Source organism: Manduca sexta, unplaced genomic scaffold (assembly GCF_014839805.1).
Source record: "Manduca sexta isolate Smith_Timp_Sample1 unplaced genomic scaffold, JHU_Msex_v1.0 HiC_scaffold_215, whole genome shotgun sequence".
Classification (NCBI taxonomy): domain Eukaryota; kingdom Metazoa; phylum Arthropoda; class Insecta; order Lepidoptera; family Sphingidae; genus Manduca; species Manduca sexta.
The window spans coordinates 1-20,678 of NW_023593085.1; the positions used below are offsets into that span (position 1 = coordinate 1).

Genomic DNA, 20,678 nt, shown 5'->3' on the forward strand with positions numbered 1-20,678 from the left:
ACATTTGATAATCATGGTTATATTTCGTGGATATCCGATCGGCCACGCTGGGTCAATATCTCAACATTACATGCGCTCAACACCATCATATTGTAAGCTTGGGATGTGAAATGCTCCGAGTGCTGGAGAGTAACAACACTTATTTATTATTACCACAAAACTGGCCATAAGCACATGACATTTATATAATACAAATATTTGGTACATAATAAATAAAATGTTTCCAAACCTCTAGATGTGAAGACGACATGCAAAATTAGAAATAACAAATAAAACACAGAAATTGAAGGTCTTATGTGATCTGTGTTACCAACTTGTGTTTGAGATAAATTATATTTTTCAATATGTTGATCTTAACAGAAACAGATGAACAAAAGAAAATGCCAAACTTTACTAGAATAAACATTGATATTTATTAAGATGGATACAAAATACCTATTGATTTATACTTTACTACAAATAAATAAATAAATAAAAATATCGGCCACGTGTGTGACGTTCAGGGATCTCATCTCTCGTCAGTCGCCACGCTATCTGGTCCCTTCTCTACTCAACATCAAGTGCAGTGGAGCACAATGTGTCCATAATGAAAAACTATACTCCCTAAATACATAGCTACCTGGAGCCATAGTTAAAAAAAACTCAACTAAACAACGGTACTGGAAAGCAAAATTCGCAATTTCGATTACTTGAACGACATGGTATTCCAGCTTTTTAGTTTAAAAACCAAACTACTGAACTTATTTAGAAAAAAATCTATAGTGCCAATCTGAAAGCAAATTTAATAAATAAAAATTCTTCAAAATTTTTGTTTTGGCAACATACACAAAATATATTGAGAATTGAGAAACTCCTCCTTTTTTGAAGTCTGTTACAAATCCGTTTCTTTTGATATCTCAGGTGGGCGCGAGTGCAGCGCGCGCGCCGGAGCTCGCAGCCAGCCATGGAGGACGAGGTGACGTTCATGTTCCAACTGGGCGTGGTGCGCGACGCCGCCGCCGCGCCGTACCATCTCCTCACGCTCGCCTACCTCAAGGAGCTCGCTGTTAAGTTCGTACATGAAAAGGTAACTGTCACCACTATTGTTGACAAAACTATGAAATAGCCGATGCTATCCGTTCGGGCGCACTGTTCATCGTGATAGTATTGTTTGTGAATACGAATATAAATGCTAATCATAAGTAACAAGAACTCACTATTGAATCTAATAGATACATCGCTAATAGGTAAATTATGCCTTAGCTTCTTTTAATCTGGGAAACGGACTTCATAATCGCGGGCAAAAGCTAGTGCATAAAATTAACTCTCAGGTACTTGCAGGCCGCTTTTAATAGGTCCGACTGGAAAACGAAAGGGAAGGCATTCAAAGAGTGTCTACCAGTCGGTAGGCAACGGCTTGGCTGAGCCTCAGGCATTGTTACAATTTATAAGCCGCGAATGCTGCTTACCATCATCTAAGGGAAAAATAAAGTTCAGCAGTTGAATTCATGTGGCTGATTAAGATGATGATGATACACAGATCCCGGACAACGGGCTGAACCGGCTCGCGGACCGCATCCTGCTGTTCCGGCACGACTACTGCTCGCCGAACGTGCTGCAGCTGATCAACTCCGCCTCCGACGTCACCGACGAGACGCTCGTCGAGATCGTCCTCACCGCCAACCGTCAGTATCTACCTTGGGTTTTGGTAACATACACGCCTTGGGTATACATATTGCAATCTTATGAAAGGTTTTTCTTTATATTTTCATGAAACTATATTATGAAGATTTTAAAATTAGGCGGAACTTCAAGACATCTGTTATCTTAGTCTTAAAATAATGCGTGTTCAATAAGGCGGCACCGCATACCATCGTAAACGAAAACGATTTATTTTTACATAAATTATACACTAGACCTGATGGTAAGTAATACGGTCCAATAAAACGTTCTATAAATCACATTATAAAACGTTAAAAACGTTACATCAAGTTTACATTCCGTTTGAGAAAACCTCACGTTTGTGGCCACCTCCAATTGAATTTATACAATAAATTTGTAATTCATACAAGTGGTATTTATCCGCGTATACCTCTGAAGCAGAGTGTACAATAATCTACATGTCTGAGTACTAAAAATTATTGAGATTCCATGTGTTTGGCCCCACAGCGGTGATATGCGACGGCGGCATGGACTCGCTGCCGATCCTGCGGCCGCACGCGCTGGCCGTGCACTCGTACAAGGCGCCCACCTTCTGCGACTTCTGCGGCGAGATGCTCTTCGGCCTGGTCCGACAGGGGCTCAAGTGTGAAGGTACCGTATCTAACTGTGATGACTGGCGTTAATGAAACACGTTTTACTTATAATCCGAGGTATAGGTATGCATCACACAACGCACAAGTTCACTCCGCCACGGTCGGTGGTCGAATGACCCCCACCGCTGTGTCCGCATGCACTACACTACCCTCAAATAATGTAGATGCCACTCAAAACACTGATCCAATGGTGAATCAAAACAAAAATAAATGAGACTCAAAATACTGAATCTTATCGCGTCCAAAGTAAAACGTAATTAAGACTCAAACCATTAATGCAATGAAACCTAAATAAAATGTACCTAATTAGGACTCAAAATACTACTCGTATTCTGTTTGAGAACCAAACAAATGTAAATAGGACTCAAAGAGTCAACCCAATGAATATAGAGTAGTGCATAGTGTAAGTATGAGTTATTATTAATATTTATTTATAAGTATATAGGTATGTAACGGTTCGGTATATATTAGAGTCTAACATGGACCGTCCTCTAATTAACACGTCTACCTAAATTAAATCATTGCAATAGTATATTATATCTAATAAGACGGGTTTAAGAGAGAATATGTGAGATGTAAATTGAAATATTTATTTATTTATTTATTTATTTATTCAAGATCTCCAAAAAAGATTACACATAATATATAAATGGTTCATTGGGTACAAGTAACATAAATATACAGACCTTGTGTATCTTTAATTCTAAGAAGATACAGCATGCATTAGTCTAATTAAAAATTCCTACAAAGAATAATGAAATAGTAAATCACAAATCAACATATTTTGTATAATTAATTAAGAATAAAAATAAAAAATAAAAATCGACCGCTGAATAATCATAATAAAAAATACATTAAGAAGTAACATCATCATATCGTAAATCACATGTCATAAATAAAATACCATAAAATGTTATCACAAAACATTATAGGACTATATAATTAAAAAACAATTATTTACAAAATATTAAAAAAAAAATACAACATTATTAATTTATATTCCAATTATCCAATAAATAATAATTATAATTCCATCAATATTAAATTGTTAATTTCTTCTTTCTTTATTAAATATTTATTAATGTAATTAAAATTTACAATTTAAATTTAAAACGTGAATTTGGATTTTAATTCGTACGCAACATTCACACATCAAAAAGGACTTCTTTTATGAGATGTTTATATTTTGCTAGGCTATTTCTGAAGACGTCAATTTCTGGCGAAAAGTTGTAATTTTGTTGTATTCATGCGACAACCTAGCAGTTGGTGAGTGTTTACCGAGGTTTGTTCGGGCTCGAGGTACTTTCAACAATGGATAAGAGTAACGCGGAATCTTACTAGGTACATTGATACAGATCTTGGCAAGCAGGTTCGGACAGTCAATACCATTGTTTAAGAGCTTATACAGAAAGACAAGCTCAGACAAACTACGACGAGACTGGAGATATTAAATTGAAATACCTTAGTCTTTCAGCATACGATGGCATAGTGGTTTTGACTTTAGCCCGAGATGCCAGGCTACATACCAGTCTTTTCTGCACATTCTCGATTCTCGCTATGTGAACCTGATAAGTCGGATTCCAAGTAGTGCTGCAGTACTCAAGGCTGCTTCGTACTAAACTGTTATACAGTAGTATTGTTGTTGATAGCCTTTTAAATTCTTTGGAGGAACGTAGGATGAACCCTAAGGACTTATATGCTGAACATATTATTTTATCCAGATGTTCTGTAAAACGAAGTTGACCGTCTATATGAATAGCCAAATCGCGAATGACTCCTTCTTCAGTTAGAGATGAGCCCTCTATGTTATATGAGGATTGAATTTTATTTCGCTTACGAGTAAATTTTATGTGGTAGCATTTGCTGCAATTGAGAGTCATTTTATTTTGCGTACACCAATGTTTTAAGGCATCCAAGTCCTTTTGGAGCAGACGTATGTATATTTAGTGCATTAAGCAAAGTCATATAGACTGTACCTAATTACTTCGTGTTACTAAATCGCGAAATACATTGATCAAGAGGTAAATGTTCTGAAGCATGAACATATAAAACAGGCATATTAGATAATGTAGAAACTTCTTTGACACTTCGATCATTAAAGCCCTAATTTCGACAAGGATCCTAAGTGCGCTCAGCTTTATTCCGCTATTTACAAATCGAGAAAACGTTAAAAAAATCTTTAAATATTCTAAATTGTAGTGACTCTCCAAGCTTCTTGCACTTGAAATTGGCGCCCTTATTTCGTCAAGATGGACTCCAAAGTGCACACGACCTTAATCCGTCATTATTTAAATTCAAAATCGTAAGTACACGCTTTCGATATCGTGGCGATACGTGCCGAACTTCATGTACACTACACGTGCCAATGCGATATATTAGGTCAGATTGTGAGAACATACTTAAATACATGCAAATCATGTTAATTAATATTAACCTATCAGTGACTTTAGTAACCTGTTGAGTAAAAAATATAACACGTGTAAATATAATAAGGTAACATTTGCGTGTTTGTTTGAGGGACATTAATGTTTGAACCGATTCTTATTTTTTCGTTGGAAATAAGCTGATTTCTTTGAGCTGGGTGAAGAGTTTTGCGCGATTTTTTACACAAAAGATTTAAAAAAATTGTTCTAACTAGTCTATGGTCATGTTTTACATGCGGTTTTGGCCGCGTTTATGTCTTGTCATGGAATAAAATGTCGTCATAGGAAACGATCATTTACCGAGATAAAAGGTTACTATCCGGTCATAAATTGTCGGCTAATAGAGGTGCCATTTAAATTGGATTAAGTATCTAATTTACAAGGTTTTTATGTTGCCTAAATAATTCCACAATCCATATAAATTCAGCATTCTTTATGATATACTAATAATTATATTTTTATGAAATACAAAATATAACTTTTAATAATCACAATAAAATATGTTTTATTACGTGAATAAATCTTTACAAATTGCTCACAGTTTTTTTAATATTACTATTACAACATTATATGCATACAACGAACATAATATTATATCATTAAATAAAAATATCATCACTCATAATTATTTTTACAGAATAATAACAGTTATGCAATATTACTGCTATTTATTTCTTATTAAGGCGATACCTCAAGGTCCATTTTCATACATTTTATTTCACCTTTAATCTGGGTAACTAAACAAGTATTGGCAAGTAAAGAATTTAAATTCACGTCTAGTTAGTGATTAGTTCTCGCAGTTGAAAGAAAAACGTAAAAATAATTAATAATCATGGATATTTCGGCCTTTAAAATTTAATATGACGAAATTTTAAGTACTCCGACTTGACGATAAATCTATTATGCGAATGTAATTACTCAATTTAATTAATCATCATGCTGATACGGAAGATAGTCACAATGAGCTGTGGGTAGCGCGTGCAGAGACCACGTGTCAAGCGAACTAATGTTATTGTGCAGGTTATCTACCCAAAATACTAGATACACGGTACTTTTTTCAGAGGTCATAATAGCTTGTGGTAGGATATATTTTATATTCGACCATATAGCGACTACCGTACACAAGGTGTTATAACCCGCCATAGCGGCCCACTTTAGTGTGTCGCGTTCTGGGATCAACCTGTGTAATGGTTAAACAGGCCGGCATAATTGCATCGACTGTCGAGAGGTAATCATCTCTCGTTTGCCGAAATCCTATTGGACCTCAATCAACTTACCATCAGGTGCAAAGGGGTTATTATATAAAAAAAATACGGATGCGTTTGTCATATAGGTCATTTCATCTGCGTAGACGCGCCCCGTCACCTTTTGAGCGGGGGTGTTGCGGTAAGTGCACTAATTCAAGTACTTTCTCGACGCTATCCATCGTAGTGTGCGTGTGCATATACTGCTCACGCACACTGTAAGCGGCTGGAGAAGGTAGTGGGGCGCGTCTTCGTCGATGAAATCATCTATACACCTTGCATCAAGTAGGGCAGGTTGCAATTAAATATATCTACGTTCTCCGAAAGGATTTGTGCGTATGCGTGCGTACATGCGTGCGTGCATGCGTGCGTGCGTGCATGTGTGTGTTCTGATAGGACGCTGGGCAGTTGCATGTCGCGCCATAAGGGAGCAGAACCAACCATAGTATGGCCATGATGCTTGGACTGCCGATGAATGCATTGCCGATTTTCATTGAGATGTCCAGTCACTTCGGACTGTTGTTAGTGCTTTTGGTTGTTTTACTATGCACGCACGGAGTTTAAGGATCTCCCGAATTTCACACATATACAGAAGCATTTATTTCTCATAAAACTCCCTTGTTTTGAGAGGGTAGAAACTATAGCATAACGATTATATTACTACCGGGTTACTAAAACAAACATTCTACTAATTCAGTGGTCATCATTGGATCAGCGACACCAAGTTCCTTCTTATTCTTTCTTAATACAACTGATATAACAAGTTTCTTTCCAATAATCGTTAACGCTAACGGAAAACAGACATTAAATATGGGAATGACATGTCTTATGCCCTTGCAATCAATTTATCGCTAGCCTAAATCATTTTTATACATTATTTTGTTTTCTATTAACTTTAAGGATTGTAGAAAGGTCTACGGCCCCTGTTCACAAATGTGTTATTAGTTCAACATGTGTCTCGTGGCTCCTAAACGGATGAACCGCTTTTGAGAACACCACGACGGCAGTTATCTATGATGATTCTTTTTTAATGTAGTTTTTTGCATGGAATATGATTTGTTAACCCCTATGTCGGCAGGGTGCGGCCAGAACTACCACAAACGTTGCGCGGTAAAGGTGCCGTCCAACTGCGCGTCGCCGGCACCTGCGGGCGCGGCAGGCGCAGCGGGCGCGTGCGGCGCGGCGGGCGCGCGGCGCGCCTCGCACACGCGCAGCCCCTCGCGCGCCTCCACCGCCAGCCACGCCTCGCACGACGACTCGCTGGTAAGGCGCCTCGCCGACCTCGTCACACGGAAAATTGACTCGCGACGCACTGACGAAGAGTCCGATATACTCGAACACTGACTACACTACAGACTACCTACTACGGGATAAGGGCGCCATCAAACGCTTTTGCAGCGCTACAATTTACATACACTAATTTGGATGCGCCCTAAGAGTAAAGTCTCTAAAAATGTCTATTGGATAACATGAAATGAGTAGGTGTTACAGTTATATAAGTATTAACATAAACATTTCTTTAGGGTCTAGCTATGAATGTTGACGCAACTCTGCATTTACGATTTACCATCAAACGATTCTATACTTACTTGAAATAGATTTATAATGTCAATGTTTTGACCAAAATGCTAAGTTATGCATGCCACTTGGCTATACGGCTTCCTACATTATGAAATAAGTATTATTTGCTATAAGTAGTAAATTCCTTCATATTCACTGTAATAGGAACCAAAATAAAGAAATGTTAACATTTGCAATGATCTAAAATTATACAATTTTTCTCTGATTGTCAAAACTGACAAAATATGGTTTTCAATGATTGACTCACGCGCAAGAGTTACATAACCCACATTTTAAAATAATTGAAATCGTAGTTTTTTTTATGGAAATACAAATTTGTTATTTTATACATAAATAAGTTTGTGTTCATTAGTAAACGCGAACACTACCATTGACCCCTCTCTTATGAATAATATAATCCATTAAAGCCTGTAATTAAAAAAAATGCAGCTCAGGCAATATATTTTTTTCAAAGAGTACAATAACAGAAAGTCTCCATCTCAAAATATACAATAAACATACCCACGCTCCATAAGAAATAATACAATAGGATAATAAGTAGTTATAAAAATTATTAATTATCTAATTTGAAGATGATATGAATAACATACTAACTCAAAATAGTTTTTCGTAAACATCATAAAAACTACAAAGCAGTTACGAAAGAACATTTACATAATATTCATTATCTCGAATCATATTTTTACTAGACTATATCATCTTCTAGAAAGGTTATTTTTTCAAGGAAAATTTTAAATTTTACGCAAATATTTTTATTAATAAAATATACACAAATAATATTAAGTAATTGTTGAAATGTTATTTCACAAATATTTTTGTTATATCAGACTAAATTTTTGTTTAAACAAAAATATAAGTAGTATATGTATGTATACTCAATTTCATGAAATAACATTTAACGATTTTTTTTATACAGAATCTCGTATTTTTATTACAATTTAAAATTGTGATTAATATTGTATACATCGATTCCGTCCATAACGAGTCATTGTATTCTTTTTACTTTTTTATTTTTATTTTTATAACATTTAGACTTACAGCACTTTGGGTGGTGGGTAAGATTTATATAATATTGGAAAAGCATGAAATAAATGTAATTTGTTAACATTTTATGAGTTTTATTTTGTAATGATACCCATCATCCAAGGTGTTGAGTCTCTAAGTTGCTCCATGAACGTGGATCACTGTATGGTAAGTGGTCAATATTGCTCATGAATTTTTTTCTTTTTTTTTTTCATTGGGCAAAGTGACCCCACTGCTCCTGGTGGTAGATGCAGTAGGGTTCAAATAGAGTGTCGACTGAAGACGGATTACTCCTCGCCAGTCGACACAATTATGCCGGCCTGTTTTTAACCGGATGTATATAGGATACAATAAATGGTCACAATCTTCCATCCGGTCAATAGATTAAACCAATCAAAGTAGGTCATTTGTAATCGTAACAAAAAGGATTTGTTCTAATTGAAAAGGAAAAAAGTTATTGAGAATGACGGTATATCCGGTTTTTCAACATTATGTCCGGTGGTTTTAAACTAGTCAGGTTCATCCCCTTCAGCTTTTGGAAGTACAACGCCGCACATAGCCCTACCACAAAGATTTTCAGACCAACCTGTTAGAAACGGCCTGCATCAATCTGGTTCCTAAAGTCGGGTTCAATAAACCAAAACAAATGCAAATCAGTGAAATATTTTTTGTAAACCGCGGTAGATTATCTGTGGTCAATCGTAAGTCCATATCAAAACGTCGGATATTAAACTCATGCGCCAATTAATGTGTGTCTTGAATTATTCGCTGCCTACACAACATAGTTCAGCCTCCGGAAACCGCCGAAACCGCTGAATAAATTTAAATTAAATTTTGCACAGGAATAGACAGTTTCTTTATTAAAGTATATAGGCATTGCATCCAGTCTAATTACAGGACATAATAAGACTTAACATCTCATGTCTCAGGATAGCGAGCGCAGTGGAATAGCAAACAATACTTTGTAATTCAAGGTGTTGGATTGTGTTTCTACTGTTTATGGGCGGTCGTATTGCATACCATCAGGCGAACGGCAAGCTCGTCTCGTCATTCAAAGCAATAAAAAGAAAATAAGGCTACTTAATATCCTCGAAAAATATACAGTGGGATATTCCAAAAATATGACGTCAACCAGTCTCCTATAAATATAATACATCGTTCTAAAGAAGTATAATGCGTTTAAACAAACACAAAACAACAATAAGTGAACTTTGCATAATATTCTTCATATTTTTTGTGTTAAGGCGTATCGCCTTAACACAAAAATTTAATATGACGAAATTTTAAAGGCAGAAATATCCATGATTATTAATTATTTTTACGTTTTTCTTTCAACTGCGAGAACTAATCACTAACTAGACGTGAATTTAAATTCTTTACTTGCCAATACTTGTTTAGTTACCCAGATTAAAGCCGAAACAAAATGTATGAAAATGGACCTTGAGGTATCGCCTTAAACCTTTCACTTGTAAGAGACCTAATATACCTAAACAGCATTATAATATTATTAAACTAAGGTGAGCTGACATCGTTGAAGCGACCATCGAGACATCACTGGCTTTATTCCACGAAAAGAGCTTCAAAGTTTAGGCGGTGTAGCTACAGTTTATGGGTAGTCGTATCTTACCACCAGAGAAGCGGATTGCTCGTCTCGTTATTTCTAAGAAAACCGCGGGCTGAGCCGCGAGCCAAAGCTAGTAAAGCGTTAAAACGAGTCATAGTAGTTATTTGGAAGCGGTTCTACTCGACAACTGAATGACAATATGTCTTGGGTACATTCACCTATGGCACGATGATGTGTCACACATTACTGGGTATTTTCAAATACAGCGCATGCGTTAGAGCACTTAACTTTTGTCCGTTTTTAAATAACTAGTTATGTCTTTGTGTTATAAATTATAACGAATAAGTTTGATGCTACATTTATTTCATGAACATTATATGTGACGTACATACGCGTAGCTGCGGATTTTCTCAAGGGAGAGGGGATGGGGCAGCACCACGCGATGCTCATGGAAGGCTGTATGGTTTGTTATATGGTGGCCAAAGACGTTCCAAGGGCGGGCGTCGACCAACCTTCGCGTATAATCTTTTGTGCTTATACAAAAAAAAAAACAAAATAATATATACAAAGAGCACTTGTTTAGGTCATATAGGGTGAATAAATGTCATATGAAAGAAAAAGTATCAGAATAACCAGAAATTGTACAGGCTTGGATGTTTTGAATTTGTTCAACAATTTTTGTGACTGACACCTGATGGTAAGTGAAGTGACCTCCGCGTGTAAGATCGACTGACAAGAGATGACTCCACCACTCGCCACAGTCGTTACTGCCCAGTTGAATACTTATAAATAATAGCAGAGTAACTGATGTCTACAGCTGGGCGGCAAGCGCAGCCGCTCTCCTTCCCGCGCGGGCTCCGTCTCGGGCTCCATCTCAGGCACCACGAGCACGTGGCCGCTGCCATCGCTGGGCCACGCGTCGCTCGGCATCCCGCACACGTTCGAGGTGCACTCCTACACGCGGCCCACAGTCTGCCGCCACTGCAAGAAACTGCTGCGCGGCCTGTTCAAGCAGGGGCTGCAGTGTCGGGACTGTCACTACAACGCGCACAGAAAGTGTCTCCCCTTCGTGCCCAAGGACTGTGGGGGGGAGATACGGGATCCACACGGTGAGTCATATACTTTATACTTAGTCTGGCCATAAATACTGTTACACTTAATTATAAAAAAATATTACATTTGAATTTCGAATCTGTCATTTTTATACGATTGTTCATTGTGTTTTCTCATTTTGGCGCCAATACATTGTAAAATATTTTGCGATATTAAAATGGTGTGGGGTGATAAAGAGAACCGAATCGCTGTGATAGCATTACACAAAGTAGGTATGGAGCCAAATGCAATTTTTAAAACTCTCCATACACTTGGTATTAGTAAAATGTTTGTGTACCGGGCTATTAATAGGTACAATGAGACCTCCTCTGTTTGTGACAGAAAAGATCTGGCCGTCCACGTAGTGTTCGTACGAAAAAGGTGGTCAAAGCAGTAAGGGAAAGAATTCGAAGAAATCCTGTCCGAAAGCAAAAGATTTTATCTCGGGAAATGAAGATAGCACCTAGAACCATGTCGCGTATTTTAAAAGATGACTTAGGACTTGCAGCCTATAAGAGACGCACTGGCCATTTCTTAACTGATAATTTAAAGAAGAATAGGGTGGTAAAATCGAAACAACTACTGAAGCGGTACGCAAAGGGAGGTCACAGAAAAATTTTGTTTACGGATGAGAAAATTTTTACAATTGAGCAACATTTTAACAAACAAAATGACCGTATTTATGCTCAAAGCTCTAAGGAAGCTTCCCAATTAGTCGACAGAGTGCAACGTGGACATTATCCGACTTCAGTGATGGTTTGGTGGGGTGTTAGCTATGAAGGAGTGACTGAGCCATATTTTTGTGAAAAGAGATCAAAACATCGGCACAAGTGTATCAAGATACCATTCTTGAGAAGGTAGTTAAGCCCCTTAACATCACCATGTTCAATAACCAAGTATGGTCCTTCCAGCAAGACTCGGCGCCGGGTCATAAAGCTCGGTCCACGCAGTCTTGGTTGGAATCGAACGTTTCGGACTTCATCAGAGCTGAAGACTGGCCGTCGTCTAGTCCCGATCTTAATCCGCTGGATTATGATTTGTGGTCAGTTTTAGAGAGTACAGCTTGCTCTAAACGCCATGATAATTTGGAGTCCCTAAAACAATCTATACGATTGGCAGTGAAGAATTTTCCCATGGAAAGAGTGCGTGCTTCTATTGATAACTGGCCTCATCGTTTAAAGGACTGTATTGCAGCCAATGGAGACCACTTCGAATAAGCTTTTTATATTTTTAATTGTTTTATATTTATGTATTAAACTGACACACTGTAAAAGTAATAAATGTTATTTGCAGTTAACAATTTTCTTTTTTCTTTATTACAATATTTATGGCAAGACTAGGTATATTACTATAATATTTGCCTGTATATAGGCTCGCTTGCTCAAACACGGTTAGCTAAAATGCCCCGGTCTGACTATAGTCCTGTATTCGTTGAGTAGTCTAGCATTTAACTAATGGGTTCTATTCCCGATCAGGCTAAACTGTATGGGATTATGTTGTACAGTTTACTCGAATATTGATCTTCCGAGTAGAGCTAAGGCAGACAGCTGCACGAATCGTTTATGCATGCGTTAAAGAAGCGTGTCTCGCTGATCCTACATTGAAATGGCATATAAGCAAGATATCCATTGCATAAGACCTCTATTGATATCTCGCTACTGAGTTCGGACTTTCCCTTCTGAGAAGGGTAGCATTTCTATCAGAGAGTGCCTTATTAGGGGGTCGAATGTCACTTCACCACACCGTGTGGAAACCGCTAGGCTTGCACACCACCACCACCAATAAGATACGATTAATCAAATAATAACATCGGAAGATGGAAATACTGACAGTCCACTTACCTCCATAGTAAAATCTGAAGTTAGTTATATATGTCCAGGTGAAGCGGACAGCAGCACGGGCAGCGAGTTGTCGGAGACCGCGCGTCTGCCCGACGAGTCGGACGACGAGACCACGCCTGACGCCGCCGAGTCCAAAGCGGAAGATGAGGTAATGCAAGCTTCTACACACATGACGATGAACATCATGGCATATTTGGTCGCTGGCAGGGTATTTAGAGTTTTAAATTGAGGAGGTGCCGCTTTCGATGCTCAAGTTCTACAACTTCATGTGTCTATCTATTCGACTGATATTGATTAATATTAAAATGAATAGTTTGTCCAACATGTGTAAGTAATGAAAAGTGTTCCGACCACATTATTCGAATAGTAAAACTAAACCATTGTTCCATCTAGCAGTCGCATCCAGGTTCATCCAGTCCACGATCCATATACCTGCTCTCTACTTAACCGAGGAATTGATATCCTATCTTAAGGTGGTAGCTCAAGGTCCATTTTCATACATTTTGTTTCGGCTTTAATCTGGGTAACTAAACAAGTATTGGCAAGTAAAGAATTTAAATTCACGTCTAGTTAGTGATTAGTTCTCGCAGTTGAAGAAAAACGTAAAAATAATTAATAATCATGGATATTTCTGCCTTTAAAATTTCGTCATATTAAATTTTAAAGGCCGAAATATCCATGATTATTAATTATTTTTACATTTTTCTTCAACTGCGAGAACTAATCACTAACTAGACGTGAATTTAAATTCTTTACTTGCCAATACTTGTTTAGTTACCCAGATTAAAAGCCGAAACAAAATGTATGAAAATGGACCTTGAGCTACCACCTTAAGACATAAATATATTTTCCAAACCTTAATATACTTATGTGTTGACTTTATCATAAGTAAAGCATAAAATGGAAATCTTTAATTTTAATCTAATAATTCAATTAACAACGTCTGGTTCCAGGTACAACTGCGGCGCCCGCGCGAGGAGGACGCGGACGAGCCGCAGCGCGACACACTGCCGGAGCGGTCCGCCAGCCGGCCCAGCAGGTGAGTGGCGCGGGGCGCGGGGCGTGTGTGTCGCGGGGTGGCGGGTCGCCTCTTGTCTCTGCTTCAAACTTGTGCTGTTAGCTTGGGTTTTTTACAGGATTTACATGTATATTTTTTTTTATTCGTCGTCCATACTGTCATTTTTCAAATGATAAAAAAAATATTATAAGTATTTTGAGTATGGTCGTAATGTTGGCTTGGGATTTTACTGTGTTGGGTTTGTGAGTTTGGTTACGTGTTCTTGTTCTGTGATGTTTTTCTTATATATGTATTATCAATTTTCTTGTTTCATCTTACTTATCTAGACTTTGATTAAGTCTTAGAGCAGCCAACTGAACTTGAGAACGATTAATCAAATAATAGATTTTATTGATCAAAAACACGTTGATTCTAAATTACAATCGATGTTAGGGTTGAATCGATCCAGCGCATACGCGTATCCAGGAGGGTAAGGATTTCAAGTACTAATTGATTGGTTTTGGCATTTTCAAGACAATCTGTTATTTTTTCCAATTAATATTTTTTGACACCCTCTTAACCCACACCTTATCTTGGCTATGGCCGTGATCCAGTGGATCAATATCTTATGATAAAATTAATGTAAATCCACAATATACAAAACAAAAAGGAGTGCTACCTATATACAAAATTCGATTTAAATATATGCTGCAGGATCAGATTACCAGGGTGAAAATAGCCTGTATGTTAATCTAGGACACGGTCTATTGATACGCCAAATTGTATTCCAAATCTGTTTAACGGTTTTGGCGATAACTTGTAACAAACATCCAAACGTCTTCACAAACTTTATAATTTACTGTATTACTGAGATAAGAAGTACCTTTAAGACTACCAATAAAATCTCAAACAAGACAGGTAAAAATATCGATCTGTTAAACATCGAGTTTTTTATGAATCGATTTTTAAAATCGATGTTCAGGAATAACCCCCTTCGCGTACCCCCATCCCCCGCCCAGGAGGATCTGACGTGCGCACACGTTGCAGCTCTTCGTCGTCGCCCAGCGCCAATATTCCACTCATGCGCATCGTGCAGTCGGTCAAACACACCAAGAAGAGGGAGGGGCAGTGGCTCAAGGAGGGATGGCTGGTTCACTTCACAAATAAGGACAAAACTGTGAGTTCATTTACTTTTAGTAATCTTTTGGAAAAATCATAACATTAAAATTCATTTAACTTCAAAGCTGAGATGGGTTTGATGAGGTTATCAAGTAACCTGTGATTCTTTTAGTATAATAATTATTACCGCAGTGCAGTATAGTGCCCAAGCATAGTGCGCTGACCTTGGAGCGGCGCAGTATTGATCAAACCAGGACTATGTTTAGGGTCATGCCTAGGCATAGGTATAAAACTTCACATCGGAAGCATAAAAGGCTAATAACCACACTGCCGCAGTGACGCTCTTCGAATTGGAAACGGCAGCGAGGTGTGAAGTAATAATGCTTCCAGTTGCTATGGGTAACGTCCCTAAGATATACCAGCAATTCGTTGTGGTAACACATGAACCCTGGCATATAGACACTAATACCGCCTAAGAGTAATAACCCATGCAGTCGGCCAATTCTGAGTCAACTATGGTACTGCACACAACCTTTTATAGCTATTTATGGTGTTTATTATATTATCCTTCGTCTTTCCATTCAGATAAAACGTCAGTACTGGCGGCTGGACAGCAAGTCGATAACGTTGTTCACGTCGGAACAGGGCACCAAGTACTACAAGGAGATCCCATTAAATGAGATCCTCGCCATAGACACCGCCAGGCAGCCGCATTCAGGTATGATTAGTATGCTTAATAACCGCAAAAGAATAATTAATGAATACGCTAGTTTACTGTGATAATTTTTATCATTATAAAATATCCAACAGAGTTTAAATAACTGTTTTGAATTTTTACTGAATGGATTCTATTGATTTTTCATTTATTTCTCGATGATTTTAGGTCCTTCGATAATGATATTGACAGTACGAAATGCCAAAAAAAAAGTTTTTTAAGTAATTTTTATTCTCACTATTCTCGACCCCCTGTAATACTGTCTCCAGTATTACAGGGGTCGAGCCGATACTATTACTATTTAGGTATTAGGTACTATTTATTACTAAGAAACTGGTTATATGTAATGAATTAGTCGAAAACAAACACGGTTTTACTCAAGTTATAAAATACTACTTTATAACGTAAGTAAAAGCGTGTTTGATTTCAAATAGTATAATAATGTCTCGCGTAAGTTTTAATACAAATAATGAAGTTTTTATGACATGACATGTCTGTTACATTATGTGCCGGCAGACGTGATGCACTGCTTCGAGCTGCGCACGGCCAACGTGGACTACATGGTGGGCGTGGAGGAGGCGTGCGGCGGCGCGGCGGGCGCGGGCGCGGCGGGCGCGGGCGGGGTGGCGGGCGCGCTGCCGCCGCCCGACTCGGGCGTGGGCGCGTACGTGGCGCGCTCGTGGGAGACCGCTCTGTGCGACACGCGCTGCTGCCCGTCACGCACCACGCAGGTACACGCGGGGTGCTCAGCACCGACACTACATTGTTCAAAAGCTGCGCATACATGGCGGAACGCAGCGCAGAATTGTTTTTACTGTCAAACTGTTATCGACATTGTCTTTATTGAAATAAAATTCAAAATCCATTGACACAAAAATGTTATACAATTTATTGATAAGTTGTTACTGGTTCAGTTATTTTCCTACTTCTTACAAAATATATTGTATTTAAATCGTGTTAAAAACTTATGAAAATAGTTATTTTTATTAAAACTTGCATCTCACCATAACCTGGATGTGTGGTCGTCAGCGGAGGGCGTGGGTGCGGCGGCGCGCACGGGTCGGAGGCGGAGGGCGCGGAGGGCGGCTGCGCGGGCGGGCGCGGCACGGAGATGGCGCAGCTGTACCAGATCCACCCCGACGAGGTGCTGGGCTCGGGGCAGTTCGGCATCGTGTACGGCGGCCTGCACCGCCGCACGCAGCGACCCGTCGCCATCAAGGTACCCTCGGCCACGAGACTATATTACAGTCCTTGAGGCAGGGTGACTGGAGATCTCCGAATATCATTTTGATTACTATGTACAGTCAGTCGTAAAAGTAGCTCAACAAATTCAAAACTTCAAATCTCATATTCATGTTAAGTTAAATTGAAATTTTTGTTTCTGTGTAAAAAATATTGGTAATAAGACAAAAGTATACAGCGGAAATTAAATTTTGAATTTGTTCAACTAGTAATGTGAATGATTGTTTCTACCTTCTCATCTCATTCTTATTCTTTAATTCCAGGTGATAGACAAACTTCGTTTCCCGACGAAACAAGAGGCCCAGCTGAAGAATGAAGTGGCGATCCTGCAGAACCTCTCCCACCCTGGCGTGGTGAACCTGGAGCGCATGTTCGAAACGCCCGAGAGGATCTTCGTGGTGATGGAAAAGCTGAAGGGCGACATGCTCGAGATGATCCTCTCGCACGAGAAGGGACGCCTGACCGAGCGGATTACTAAGTTCCTGGTCGCACAGGTTAGTAAGGAACACGTATTATGGAGAAGTAAGCAGGAGATGGAAAAATTTGTGGATTGATAGACAAGTTGACCATGGGTGGACATATAGGGCGATGGATGAATTAACGAATATACAGGTGGTGAGACGGACGGATGGACACGTGGACAAGACGTATACGCATTAAACCTGCTTGAGTGAATGGTTGTGCTAACGTCACCTCTGGTACCATAAGTTTTATTTAAATGTAAGAAAAGTGACCTCTTTTCAGCTCTAATCATCTCAACTATGTATCATCTTCCGACTGCTGTTCCAGATCCTGGTGGCGCTGAAGCACCTGCACGAGAAGAACATCGTGCACTGCGACCTGAAGCCGGAGAACGTGCTGCTGTCCACGGACGAGGAGTTCCCGCAGGTGAAGCTGTGCGACTTCGGGTTCGCGCGCATCATCGGCGAGAAGTCCTTCCGCCGCAGCGTCGTCGGCACGCCCGCCTACCTCGGTGCGTGCTCACCACTCACAGCGTCCTGCTCACCCAGCTAGCTAGTTCTCGCACCAATGTATTGCGCATGAACTGCCAAATGCGTTTACTCTAACAGCAATATTTCAATCTATACACATGCGACTCGCCGCAAGTCTTGTAAGCTTTAACATTTGTAGCAAACTAAATTCTGCAAGTTTTCTTGATAATCGTTTTAAAGACTGCCTTGGTGGCGTAGTCATATAACAGTAAGACTGCTGTCCTAAGGTTTCGTGTTTGACCACCGAATTTAAGTAATATTGGGTCTTTCAGAACTAGCCCGTAGTCTCGAATTGTGTCCAGAAAACAGTATTAGACACTCCTCTATATATAAATTCACACAACTGGCGCAATAATATATTATGTAGATCATGTCATCCATAAACTCGCGTGCCACTACTGTCCCTCATCGCCTACGATGCGCGTGAGCAGCACACGTGCACACGCACACGACGATGGATAGCGTCGGAGAAAGTGCTTGGATCAGTCACCTTACCGCCCAATACTTCCGCTTAAAAAATATTGGCGCACGTTGTCGTAGATGAAATGACCTGTAAACATCTCTCTCTTAAAAGGTAAAATGCGTAATGCTATGTATTTTCACAGCGCCGGAAGTGCTTCGGAACAAGGGCTACAATCGTTCATTAGACATGTGGTCTGTGGGCGTGATCATCTACGTGTCTCTCTCGGGCACGTTCCCGTTCAACGAGGACGAGGACATCAACGAGCAGATACAGAACGCCGCCTTCATGTACCCCCCCACGCCGTGGAGGGAGATCTCCGCTGAGGGTGAGTCACGCTCGCGACAACTTCTTAAAGGATGAGGTGGTTTAATGCATTTTTCTCTACTGTAATATTTTTTTGGGATTAATTTTCAAATTGCCATTCGTATTCTAAGACCATCGGCGTGGGCAGACATTGTTTTTTTTACTAAACATTTATCTATATATATAAAAATGAATCCCTATTTCCCTTGGTCGAGCCATCACGCGTGAACGGCTGGACCGATATCACTATTTTTTGTTGTTGTTGTGTTTGTTATTGTCAGGAGAAGGTTCTTGTGAAAGAAAAAAATCAAAAAATTGCGTGGTAAATTAGAAAATTTAATAAACTTAACGAAAATATTAATTTTATATAACTCTCAGTTATGTGAAATAACTGTCAGCGATTGACAGAATGCGCGCTGTAAATTCATAGTTAAGACGGGACAAAGTCTGTCGGGTCAAGTAGTCGCTTATAAATACATAATATTTTCAGTTGCCTTCAATATTGCACATGAACTTAAGCATAAGCAGTGTATAAAGATAATGTTGTGTTGTGCGTCGTCCCCAGCGATCGACCTGATCAACAACCTGCTGCAAGTGAAGCAGCGCAAGCGGCTGTCGGTGGACAAGTCGGTGGCGCACGCGTGGCTGCAGACGCGCCAGGCCTTCCTCGACCTGCGCCGCCTCGAGCAGCGCGTCGGCGCGCGCTACCTCACGCACGCCAGCGACGACCACCGCTGGCACTGACCGCGCGCTCGCACCGGGCCGTGCTTACACAAATAACTATGTATAGCGTGCTCTAACTAACTGGTATCAATTACTATCCATATTACATTTATAATTTGCTAATTATTATTGCAACTTAAAAATTAATATTGTTCGTTTTAGTTACACTCATATAATTATGGTCATAAAATTCAATACAGTTACAAACTGTCTGGATTCATCTATTTGTTTAATGCAAAATATGTTGTGTCTTTTGACCTTTATGCAACGACAATTCGGCACAAATTTAGAAGTCCAACCAATCAGATACTGTATAATTGCCTTTGATTATGTTACAAATTATCTACCAACTCACTCCCTCCCTAATTAAATATCACAAGAAGGCAGCTAATGTTTAGAATTAAATAGTATAACGCAAATATAACAATAATACATAAATAAATATATTATAATAACAAGTTTTTAACACCATCTATTAATGCATTTGTTTAAAGTTGCCAAGTTTTGAATATCTACCGAGATTATTAATTTAGTGAATTATTTGCATTGTTTCGTCTGCTAAAGGTTATAGAGATTCCCAAAAATATACCTCTCATGACCTTAAAGATATAGTTACTAATACAAGCCCCCCGGCGTCGCCCGAGCCTTGACGGTTGTCAGAACAGCATTCCCACTCAGGTTAGCGTTTTTTTTATTTATTCGCTCGTTTTATACTTTTTATGAATGGTTGCGAACGTTTGCAGCTTTTATTGTAAGTATGAGACGATATTTGTGTATAGTCGGAACGCAAGAACTAGTCACCTCATACACTGTGTTTGAGGTCAAAACGCTTTGTTTAGGGTGATCTTTTATTGTGGTACGGCACGGCAGTTACCCCGTTGCATCTGATGATAAGTGGAAAGGTATCAATAGGATGTCGACTGACGAGAGATAATCACCCCTCGACAGTCGATACAATTATGCCGGCCTGTTGGTACTTTGAATTTGCCACACCGATCCTTGTACTTCCGCACTCCAAGCGTGCTTGAGGTGACCAGGATTTGTGTGCGGACTATAATTGAT

The 20,678-nt window shown here is 39.2% G+C and overlaps 1 protein-coding gene across 1 annotated transcript; it reads left to right on the top strand.

Annotated features, from left to right (window-relative positions):
• Positions 1-902: 902 nt before the first annotated feature.
• LOC119191952 (serine/threonine-protein kinase D1-like) lies at positions 903-19,960 on the top strand. Its single transcript, XM_037445804.1, is given in 16 exon segments — positions 903-1,066; positions 1,520-1,664; positions 2,149-2,292; positions 7,040-7,224; positions 10,947-11,238; positions 13,101-13,210; positions 14,016-14,101; positions 15,107-15,236; positions 15,764-15,896; positions 16,410-16,588; positions 16,591-16,658; positions 16,923-17,112; positions 17,399-17,629; positions 17,925-18,108; positions 18,733-18,915; positions 19,459-19,960. Coding segments are annotated over 16 exon segments (2,562 nt in total). The 5' UTR covers positions 903-943; the 3' UTR covers positions 19,638-19,960.
• Positions 19,961-20,678: the final 718 nt, after the last annotated feature.